Source organism: Manduca sexta, unplaced genomic scaffold, assembly GCF_014839805.1.
Source record: "Manduca sexta isolate Smith_Timp_Sample1 unplaced genomic scaffold, JHU_Msex_v1.0 HiC_scaffold_63, whole genome shotgun sequence".
Taxonomy (NCBI): Eukaryota; Metazoa; Arthropoda; class Insecta; order Lepidoptera; family Sphingidae; genus Manduca; species Manduca sexta.
This window is the reverse complement of record NW_023595440.1, coordinates 230,326-242,470: the sequence shown is the minus strand read 5'-3', so window position 1 is coordinate 242,470 and position 12,145 is coordinate 230,326. Positions and strand designations below refer to the sequence as shown.

The 12,145-nt window shown below is 37.2% G+C and overlaps 1 protein-coding gene across 2 annotated transcripts; it reads right to left on the bottom strand.

Annotated features, from left to right (window-relative positions):
* Window positions 1–661: 661 nt before the first annotated feature.
* Window positions 662–11,220, bottom strand: LOC115455295 (zinc finger protein 879). Of its 2 annotated transcripts, none has more exons than XM_037447159.1 (11): window positions 10,927–11,220; window positions 8,865–8,990; window positions 7,983–8,609; window positions 7,568–7,695; window positions 6,671–6,745; window positions 5,314–5,434; window positions 3,994–4,179; window positions 3,145–3,246; window positions 2,897–2,995; window positions 2,035–2,130; window positions 662–835 (listed from the first exon to the last, which is right to left on the bottom strand). In XM_037447159.1, exons 1-11 carry the CDS (start codon window positions 11,050–11,052, stop codon window positions 719–721), a joined length of 1,803 nt encoding a protein of 600 aa, XP_037303056.1. In that variant the 5' UTR covers window positions 11,053–11,220; the 3' UTR covers window positions 662–718. The 2 variants fall into 2 exon arrangements, 1 of the variants encoding a protein (XP_037303056.1); XR_005113978.1 differs by having other exon boundaries at window positions 695–835; window positions 2,897–3,011.
* Window positions 11,221–12,145: the final 925 nt, after the last annotated feature.

The following is a 12,145-nucleotide window of genomic DNA, read 5'->3' as shown; positions in this document are numbered from 1 at the left end:
TCCCGACGTTTCGAAGACTTTGCAGCCTTCGCGGTCACGGGGGGGACTGAGGTGTCGTTCATCCGTAAAGTCAAAGTTACAATATCTACCTACATTTTACAATTATACAACTTTTTTAAATTTTAGCTGTTGACGGTCCGATCTACGCAGAATGAGCTCACAGTGTCTTGAGGTCTGGCAGCCGGTCTTTTGGGATCTGATTTAATTAAATGTAGAACAGGATCCCAAGCTTGTGCAAGCTTCCAACCATCTTCCCTATTGAAATTTGGGTGTTTTATAATTTCAATAGCCTCGCGAATCATCCTAGGCAGGAATCAGTGTTCTTTGGCAAGGATTTGTGGCTTGTCTAATCGCAAATAAAAAACCGCGATAAAATCCGTTACATAGTTTTTAGTTTTATTTCAATTGTCCAGAACAAGTTCACTATTTATCAATTTCAATATCCCATATTATCCTAAATGTATTTCGTCCACTTAATTTCAACGGAGAGAACGCCTCGCACGATATTATAGTGCAGGAGTGTGCAATACACAAGCACTCTCTGTTCCTTCTCGTAGTCCGGTGAGACATGACCGGAGAGATCCGGACCAACGGCTTTACGTGCTTGGCACAGTTATCACAGCCAACTAGGTCTGAGTTGACTAGAAAATAAAAACCAACATAAATTTTAGAAATAATTTTATTTAAAAGTACATTTGCGTAAACATAAGAAGTCATTCTACGTTGTTTTAGGCATCTTCATATGAACAGATTTGATATGCGCCTTCAAGCCGGTCGAGGTGCTATAGAATTTGCAGCAGATCTCACACTGATGCCTCTTCTCTCCTGTGTGTACCTGTCAAAATACCATCACTTTTTATAAGGACGCGGGAATATGACCTCACTGCATGATAAGAATAGAGTCCAATAGAATGTCGACTGACGAGAGATGATTAACTCTCAGACAATACAAAAGGGTAGAGAGACTCCTGCCTTCACAACCACCACTACAACTTCTGTAAGGATCAGCAGTGGCATTGTATAACACTGAGCGGTGAAGCTCGGCGAGTCTCAGGGAAAACTAATATGTCATTATCCCGCAACGAAATTAATCAAATACATAGGGAAGAGTTGGAAATATTAATTGTCTACTTCCCTCCAGAGCAATGCGGGTGACAAAATCATGATGTAACGAGGCGATTTAACCTCAAGGATAGGGATGTTTACAATTAGATAAGCTAGTTATAAAGCACCACGGATAAAATGAAAAGAAAGCGTCTTATCACATGAGCTGTTAGATTTAATTACAATAGGTATGGCAAAAACACCAGAAAGCACGTAAATTTCGTCTAGTCTCTATAAGGTCCATCTAGTATACAATCCCAGATGTTATTTGTATACTGTTTAACATGATGTTGCGCTCTTCATGCCAGAGACTACACTCACAAAGTACGTGATGAGCAGACTGTTCAACTTCGTAACCAGGTGTAGAGCAATGCAATTTTATATGTTACAGAAAATAATATGAAAAAGTAATTCTACTGTGAAATCGGCATCAAAATTGGTTAACAAATAAAGCAGTTATTCATATTTGAAATATTGTTGTGAGGAAAAGTGGGAGCGCGGTGGGGTTATCCTGTCCTTTTCACACTCACGCAGCGTTATTGCCGGTGACACTGTGACGTCACATTTCACTATTACAGTAATTTGACAGCTTCCCTTTCCACCAAATTTCAAAGGTTTATAACAAATTTATTATTGCGTGGATTTTGAAAATTCTTTTTCCGATAGATTTTGCTCGCGTCTTCGTCCGCGTGAAGATGTTTTCCGGGATAAAAGCCCCGCTATTTATTTACCCGGGATAGAAAGTAGCCTTTAACCTTCCCAGGGTCTTAAACTATCTCCATGCCAAATTTCATAAATCGCGGAACATGCATGGGCGTGATTCGGATACCCCAAGGATGCTCTATCTCTGGACCTCCGCTTGACACTATTTTCTGGGACACCCTGTATATTTTGTATAGATAGATAGGTAATTTATACTGATATTCTCACCCGTCTATGCCTGTAAAGCCCCGACGTACTCTTGAACGCCTTCTGACAAAGCTCGCAAGAAAACGGCCGATCACCAGAATGTACGCGACAATGGTTCTGTAAAAGACGAACTGATGAGACCTCTTCTATATTATGGCATCCACCGTTTGTTTAGTATCGAACCCTTGGTCTATTTTGAGGGGAAACTGCGAACGGTATGCTGGTTTCTGCCGGTTTAGCGACTGCAGGGCCTTGGGAGAAAGTTGGGATAGCTGGGAAGTGTGTGGGAAGAACAAGGAATTATTTGGGAGGTCCGTAGCTACGTTGGCCGGTACTGGCAGGCAGCCGGTCTAATTCCTTGACAACGGATAAGTTTATGTCGATTTAAGCGGTTTGATAAACAAAATAAATCTTAGGATGGGAGGGAATGTTCGCGAGTCCCTATAGACCTCAATGTGAATTGGTAATCATGAGGTATACACACTGCACTGTGTGCCTAGAGCCACTATAAATGTCCCCCGTGCAGGCACGAGGTATGGAGACTGAGCGTGCAAGAATTGCCGAAGGGACATTGGGTGATATTAGATTACATAAGGTAAAATTAGGTCTCATTAGATGTCTTTAGCTATGTACTTGTTGTGCTTAGCGTACAACATTATAAACATCAAATATAAAGTGTGAAATCATCAATAAGCAAATGTGAAAATAGTACCGCTTATACTATAATCTTTGTAATTATTCATAATGATCGGTTTACGTATTATATTAATATTCAACTAATCACTTTTACCGTATACCGTACAATATGTTCAGGCAACCACAAGGCAGTAAAAATTTTGAAAAACCATTTTTTTATTTTTATCCTACATCAATAAATGCTTACCTGTAAAGACATTTTGCACCTGAACTTCTTCCCGCAGCTGTGGCACTCGTACGGCAACGCGCCCGCGTGTATCAACATGTGGTACTCCAATCCATTGTTCTGCACACATTACAATCTATACAAGGTGTCATGCAATGTCTGAATCAATGTATAGTTCGAAATGGGTTAGTAACGTGTGAATGGACGAAGGGCGCTATTATATTAGTATTATATATACAAAGACTCCATCAAGCGTAGAGTCTACTTACTGTTCCCAATCGTTTCCCGCAAACGTCACACACGCCGCCTGATTCGTTCGTGTTGCACTTCTTGTATAACCGCGGCGCCTTTTTCGGTCTATCTATAGTTTTCTAAAAAAAATTATTAATTATATTGATTCTCAAAGTGGTCCAGGTGGACCCCAGGGGTCCACAGGAACTCGACGAGGGTCCACGTTGGCGTGATCAAAAATGAGGATCCACAATTCGTAAGTGACTCCACGATAATGTATCTGATTCGATATTAAAGTACTAGAATGTTAGCTTGACTTCACCTATCTGTAGGCAGATAATATTGATAGGGGTCGTGAGGCACGGTGGCCACAACATTACTGTCCAGACGAAGGGTAAGCCGTAGCACTTTCTCAGTGAAAAAAGAGATTTGCTTTTAAATTAACACAACTGAAATAATTTCAATGTCACTGGACACCACATTCAATATCATTGCAGACCAAATTCAGTATCATTGAACACCACATTTAATATCATTGCTCACCACATTCAATATCATTGGTCAACACATTCAATATCATTGCTCACCACATTCAATATCATTGCTCACCACATTCAATATCACTGCACACCACATTCAATGTCATTGGTCACCGCATTCAATATCACTGGACACCACATTCAATGTCATTGGACACCACATTCAATATCATTGGTCAACACATTCAATATCATTGCATACCACATTCAATATCATTGCACACACATTCAATATCACTGCACACCACATTCAATGTCATTGGTCACCGCATTAAATATCACTGGACACCACATTCAATGTCATTGGACACCATATTCAATATCATTGGACACCACATACATTCTTACCTTGATAAATATATGTTCTTTCTCGAAATGTTGTCTCAGTAAATCAACATTTATAAAACCTTCAGCGCAGTGATAACAACATTTGTCGCACGGTGCGTCTGTCTGTGCGCGTTCGTGTTTACATAAAATCTCTTCATTTACAAAGTACGCATTGCATTTCGTACATTTGAAATTTGTTTTTAATACCTGTAAAGAAATTGACTAATAACAGGAAGCTTAGACCATAGAGAAAAGATGCGCTTTGAGCTTATTGATAAAAACATCTGTCACTTTCAGTAACTACAGTGGAAACCGGATGTTACGACTCCGGTTATAAGGACAAAACAGTAAGGTATTTGAAATAGATGCATAAGAAGCGCATTGCTTATAACGTATAAACCGGTTATAGCGACGAATCGGTTATAACGACAAAACAGTAAGATCTATTTAAATAAATGCATAAGAAGCGTATTGCTTATAACGTAAAAACCTGTTGTAACGAATCCGGTTATAGCGACGCAGCTGTTATAATGACTAAATAATGTCTATTTAAATAAATGCATTTAAAAGTCGTTTATAATGAGTATTGGATATAGCGTCTAGCTTCGGTGATCCCTTTGATTACGCTATAACCGGTTTCCTCTGTACTACATACAAACACACTATATCGTTTTGTGTTGTTGTATGAGCACACACATAAATAAATCTTAAATACTTATCTGTTTTACGCACACTACAACAGTTTTTATACATGTGTGAGTACTGAGTAATGGTAATTGACGTAAGCGAAATTTTTTTTAGAATTTTTTATTTATGTTAGAAAAACATACAAAATTGAGTTGATTTAAACTATGTACGAAACTTAGTGTCGCAAAAAAATTTCGCTTAAGTAAATTAGCATTTTAACCGTCGATATGATCTTGTATTTTAGAAATTAAAATTAAACATACAGTATCCTTTATACAGGGTCACTTTGAGATTGCTTTAAATGAAACTACATAATCATTGTTACCTCTGCTAATATTTTGTGAAAAATCGTACATCATTATGAATATTTTTACCAAAAAGGCCGGTTTTAATTTTTATCATTTTGTATGTTAGAGCGAGTATGTCGCTGCGACGAATTCTCTTAGAGTAGTAGTAGTGGCTTTAGGGCGCGTAAAATTAAAATTACTTTTTATTGATATTTATTTTGTTGAACACTTTTTTATTTTACATCTAGCTCGGAGTAACTAATTGATATTTTCAAGTAGATAAGTACGTGGTTTCTTTTAGTAACGCAATATCAAACTGGCTATACAAGTATTTGACGTGAAAATGCATGATCAAACATGTTCTTACATCTTTATGTGACGCTCTGAGATGATTTTCCAAGCTGATATACACTTCTCCGCAAATATTACACCATATCAGTTGAGAAGGGTGCGACTTCCGCAAGTGCAAACGATATTGCTTAGATTTTCTGAAACATAAAACCTTCGTAGAAATCTTGCAAGTTTAAACACGTGTAAAATTAATGAATACCTCCGAGCCGAATTTCGACCGCCAATCTCAACGGAGATCAGCAGGAGATATTATAGTACACGAGTGTGCAATACATAAGCACTCTCTGTTCCTTCTCATAGTCCGGTGAGACATGACCGGAGAAAGATCAGCAGGAGATATTATAGTGCACGAGTGTGTGCAATACACAAGCACTCTCTGTTCCTTCTCACAGTCCGGTGAGACGATATGACCGGAGAGAGATCAGGACCAACGGCTTTACGTGCTTACGGGGGTATCACACCGCCACCTTCCTAATTGTAAAATGAATAGGACTCCAGAGGGTCAAAAGGACTTAAATCGAAAAGAAGTCCTGGATAAAGCAACTGAGTAGGGAGAAAACTGTAAGTACATAACATCACGCATTTATCCCCGAAGGGGTATGCAGAGGCGCAACTAGGGCCCATGATGTAATAGGGGGCGAGCCTATCGCCATATCGGGCCCAAATTCCAGACTCCGGGCTGATACTGAGCAGGAAAACCCAAATATCACTTTGCCCGACCCGGGATTCGAACCCAGGACCACAGAGCGCTATTGTACCGGACATGCAATACAACTACGCCACCGAGGCAGAAACTGTAAGTAATAATTAAATATTCTTATGGACCTTGACATAGGCATAAGACAATGGTGCAACTGTGTTCACCTACGTCATGAATAAAGCATTTTATTTTTTACTGGGTGAAGAAGGTATTTGGGAGGAAAGAGAATCCTTTTAAGATGGGTGGAAGAGGGGAAACGTTCGCGAACCCTCACAGGGTTCAATGTGAAATGGAAACCATAAGGTTTAAACACTTAACTGTGTGCCTAGAGCGACAAAAGACATTCGGTGCATGTACATGGAGACCGAACTCACAAGAATTACTTCGTGGGGATATCTGTTTTTTTTTATTGATTTGAATGACGAGACGAGCTTGCCGTTCGCCTGATGGTAAGCGATACCTATAAACAGTAGAAACACCAACACCGTGAATTACAAAGTGTTTGGTATTCCACTGCGCTCGTCTGAGACATGTGATGTTAAATTAAGTCCAGTAGTTACACTGGCTACTTTCCAAACCGAAACACAAGTGACTACACACTGCTGCATTACGGTATCTACCCAGGCGGATATATGAGACACCTACCAGTATCTTTATCTGTTTCCCAACTTACTTGCACACGATTCCACAGAAGCGACAGGTGAATGTTTGCCCGCTGTGTGTTCTGTGGTGCTCGGCTATGGCATTGCTGAAAATAAACAAGCTAGGTCAAGTTCGCGAGTTTGTATGTTCGGTAGTTGTTTAATAGGTTCACGGTAGGATTATTTGTTTTTTTTTTTATACTGTAAAATAGTAGTGTGTTAGAGATGATGTTTTTTTGTATTAAGACTGAAAAATTGTGTACAAAATATTTTTGTCTCATACGGCATTAATAAAAAAAATAAATAAAAATAATTATAATTTAATATTTTCATTTAAAGTTATTATCCTTGTCTTTAAATTTCTGCTTTATTAAAGAGTGTGTCAGACATGATCTTTCTTTTTTGTCCCAAGACTGAAAAATGGGTACCAAAAATTGTTAATGTTTAATTATTCATAAAAAAACTTTTTTTTTTTATTTTGGATTTTTTTATCTGTGTTTAAATGTACAACTGACAAAAAGATTTTTTTTTATATTATAATAATTATAATAATAATAATATCAGCCCTGTATTATATACTTGCCCACTGCTGAGCACGGGCCTCCTCTACTACTGAGAGGGATTAGGCCTTAGTCCACCACGCTGGCCTAATGCGGATTGGTAGACTTCACATATCCTTCGAAATTCCTATAGAGAACTCAGATGTGCAGGATTCCTCACGATGTATTCCTTCACCGTTAAAGCGAACGATACATTCACAAATAATACATGAAAGCGACGATAGCCTAGTTGGGTATGGAACGGTCTGCCGAGACGAATGTTTGCAGGTTGAAATCCCAAGGGCACACACCTCTGACTTTTCTAAAAAATCATGTGTATTCTTTGTGAATTTTTATATTATTCAGTTCTTTTTAATTTTTTTTACTCACGATGCCCGTATATGCAGTCCGCACATGTGGCAGGTTATTTTGTACTTGTGGTTCCTGATGGTGTGATACTGAAGGGAGCTCCTGGTGTCTGTCCTGTAGCCACAATACTTGCATCTCATCGGCTTACTCTGCAGGATAATGTTTATAGCATACTAAACTGAGAAATGAGATTTGAGACATATCATGACTAGACTGCAGCCTACAGAATCCCCTTCGAAGTCCCCCCTGCAAGTCTTCGAAACGTTGGAAGAAAATTATGAAATAAAAAAAATGCTGCAAAGTTTTCGAAACGTCGGAAAAATTCATAAAAAAAAGCTTGCTAAAATCCAAAAAAAATATTTATTATAAATCTAATTTTATAATAACTTGTCCGTAGTCAGAAGTCAACAGAAAAAAGTCTTAACAATGTACATACCTCATCATGCATATCCATTGCGTGGTTTTTCAGCATTTTTTCATTTTTAAAATATTTATAACACAACTTGCATTTTACGCCTCCAATGATTTTAACATATTTCTCTTTCAGATCTGTAATTTTTTCTTCTTCTGACATTATTTTGATACTCACGCCATATTTTTTTTCGAATATCCGCCTACCCTCTTCAGTGGATAGCCTGAATGGCTGCTTTTTAGCAAGTTTTGTCTTAGTGACTGTTTTATTTATTCTTTTTGAATTGTTTTTCTTTTCTTCGATTTTTTTATGTTCGGAAACTAAATTGCTGATAAGTATATTCTTTTTGGTACCGTTGTTTTCGTTTTCTTCTATTTTTTTATTATCATGTGATTTATTTGTAAATATGTTTTCATTTAGTTCACATTTAATATCACAATAGGTGTCTTCATTATTCTTTGTAATTATATCATAGTTTTCTGTTCCATCACTATGATAATGTAGCTCATGATCATCAGAGTTGTTATCATCATTCTTTATATCATATTTATTATCAATTGATTCATCTTCAGTCAAGTAGCTATGCAAGTCTAGGACTTTATTAACGGTGTACTGAGAAATATTATCATGCTTCAAAAATTTTATTGAAATCTGTAAATAACAAGCAAAATACATGAAAACAAAATTACTTATTAGGTCTTGTATATTTTAATTGACAAATACTATCTTAATATAAATACAGAATTCAAAAATGTATGATCTACATATTTTTATTTATTTTTAGCATTTACTTAGCACCCAACCGTCTTTACTAAATTTATAAAATCTTTACAAGGGTGTAGGAATACTAGTCTGCCTATCCCTTCAGGATAAATAGGTTTGTAGATATAAATACTTAAACTTTACCTTGTCCTTGGTAATGCTTGTGAGATATTCAAATGAACGAAGACATCTTTCTCTAAACACAATGTATTTCTTTAACAATGTACTGCAGAATTGGCAAAAGTATTTTGTTTGTACATCTTCTGAAAGCTAAAAAGGTAATGTTATGACAATAGATTAGTTTCATCGACAAGGATTACTCCCAAAGCCAAATTAGACCAACTCAGCGGGATACTGTAATTTTATAATACCAGTACCGTATCCTTTTTTTTTTGGTTACAGGCCCTGCAGTTCACACCGGGGAGACAAGCGAATGGGATACTACGTAACCCAAGCTTAGCGACTGCAGAGCCCTGGAGGAAAGTAAGGTGGAAGAATACGAAGGGGCGGGTAAAGATCATACTAGGATGGGCGGAGCGGAAAGGGAGGGGAAATGTTCGCGGTCTGTTATAGGCCTCAATGTGTTAAACAACCAAGAGGTGTACACACTGAACTGTGTACCTAGGGTCGCGGCAAATGTCCCCTGTGCATGTGCGTGCATTTGGTGTGAGGACCAAGTGCACAAAAATAGGAGACCGGCCTGTGTTCGATTTTGTACATTATTCTATATGAAATGGTTGATAATACGAAAAAGAAACCCTCCTGCGAAAACTGCATTCAAATTGGTTAAAAAATGAGCGAGTAATTCAATTTCAAATATTATTATGTGCCGAAGTGGGCGCGAAGTGGGGATATCGCTTCATCTCTTTCTTTCGCACGCGTCGTAATTCCCGATGACGTCACACGTGGGTATTGCGCCTCTTTTCTGTTTCTTGTTACTTACCCCTTCTACCGAAATTGAAAGACATAACTTGTTGATTTTTTACCGGATTTAAATAATTCTTTCCGTGTTATAATTTATATAACGTAAATATTTGATAATAATAAAGATCAAAAATTAGTCCGGTTCCCTATTGCCTCGGAGGAGTTCTGTATACTGCCCCACTAGTGCACAGGATTCTACTATTATATATGCCAGCAAAGACACCCCTCTGTACCTGATGGTAAGTGAAGTGGGGTTCAATAGAATGTCGACTGACGAGAGATGATTACCCCTCAGTCGAGACAATTATGCCTGTTGGAATATATACACAGGCTGATCCCTGAACGCGACTCACGTGTGCCACTATGGCAGGTTTTAACACCTTGTGTACGGTCGCTATGCACATATAAACTATATCCTACCACCAGCACAAAGGGTTTAGTTTGTCTATGCTGTGTGGGCAGATTTCACAAGCCTCTGAAATTCTTATAGAGAATAATGTTTACGCGAATTTTAAGCATTGTAATAAAACAATTATCAGGTATTATCACAGTTAGGTCTGCCCAGTGACCATGGAGACGGCAAAGTCTTCAAAACGTCAGGAGAAACTTACATTAAAAAAGACTGTGATAAAAAACGAAAAATATTTTATTTCAATGATTTTATGGAGATTTTTTATATATGTTGGTGTCAACATATGGTTTTTCTTCATTGCTAAAGCTAACAATAATATACAAAAAATACAAAAGTAACTTACAAAACTTAATAAATAAATTGCTTAGATAATTAAGTCATCAAAAACCTTGTATTTTGAAAAGTAGGCAATGGTTTGGCTGTGCCTTTGCTAAGTCCATGAGTGGTGGATGCTGCTAACCATCAGGTAGACCGCTAGCTCACTTGCCTACTGAGGCAATTAAAAAAAGCTAAGTTCACCTTTTTTCATATTGTTTATGGCTTCCACTGTTTATTTATCAGTGATTCTGACAATTTTGAGTAACAATAGCAGATACAAAACAAAAAGAGAATAAAAAATCAGGTAATAAAAAATACCATAGGCTATAGCCAATGTAACTATTGAACATAATGACTTAACATCTCATGTCTCAGGATGGCGAGCGCAGTGGAATACCAAACACTTTGTAATTCAAGGTGTTGTTGTTTCTACTATTTATGGGCGGTCATATGCTTACCATCAGGCGAACGGCAAGCTAGTCTAGTCATGCAAAGTAATAAAAAAAAACTATTTTTCAAACTTTTTTTACAAATTCTAAGGAAGTTATTTACCTTTAGTCCAGTGAGTAGCAAATATGGTTCTAGAAGGTTGTACTGTCGTACATTGTACATTCGCCCCGTTCCAACGCATCCAAGGCATAAGAACTTAGTTTCCATTTCATCAGGTCCTAAATCCATGTTTTAATTTGTATTTGTAGGTTATAGCGCTTGTATTAAATATATGTTAAGAAGGATATCTCTGGTTTCAACAGAAGGTCTTATATCAGTTTATTATCTTCTATATCTCAGTAAATAATATTCATTTACGTTTGAAAACAAAACCAAAATACGATTTGACATTGTCACTGTCACATTGACAAATATTTTTTATAATATATTGGTATCAGGAAACTGAAACATACAGCCTGGGCTTGTGTAGTGTAGTTATTAGTATGACTGCAACTTTAACCGGGACGAGGATTAATTTTAAGATTTTCTACTTAGTATTAGTCGGGTGTCTGAAATTTGTGTCCGATACAGCAATAGGCTTCGCCAACTATCACGTCATGGGACGGAATACACACAGCGGATTATGAGCACACCAGTTTAGCCTCCATTTACCCCTATGGGGATAAAAGGCGTAAGTGTATGTGTATGAAACATACAACTATCTGTTTACTTTTCAAATGCATAATATCATGTCATTATAAAACAACATGAATGCGAAAAAGTGTTTTCCGCATGGCCCCTATAATTTTCAATAAACTACCGAAAACTTAATGCTCATGTATTAAAAAGAAATCTAAAACTACATCTTGAAGAGAAAGCATACTACAGTATATACGAATTTTTAATGGACAAAATTTAATGTATCTTTGGCAATACTGTATAGAACTGGATTTATTCTAATCTATATTATTTTAAAATGTATAAATACAATTAATATTCATTGACATTTTTCTAATCTATACTATTATATAAAGCTGAAGAGTTTGTTTGTTTGTTTGAACGCGCTAATCTCAGGAACTACCGGTCCAAACTGAAATTTTCTTTTTGTGTTGGATAGCCCTTTGTTCGTGGAGTGCTATAGGCTATATATCATCACGCTATAACCAATAGGAGCAGAGCAGTAATGGCTAATCTCAGGAACTACCGATTCAAACTGAAAAAATATTTTTGTGTTGGATAGCCCTTTGTTCGTGGAGTGCTATAAGCTATATATCATCACGCTATACCCAATAAGAACGGAGCAGTAATGGCTAATCTCAGGAACTACCAGTTCGAACTGAAA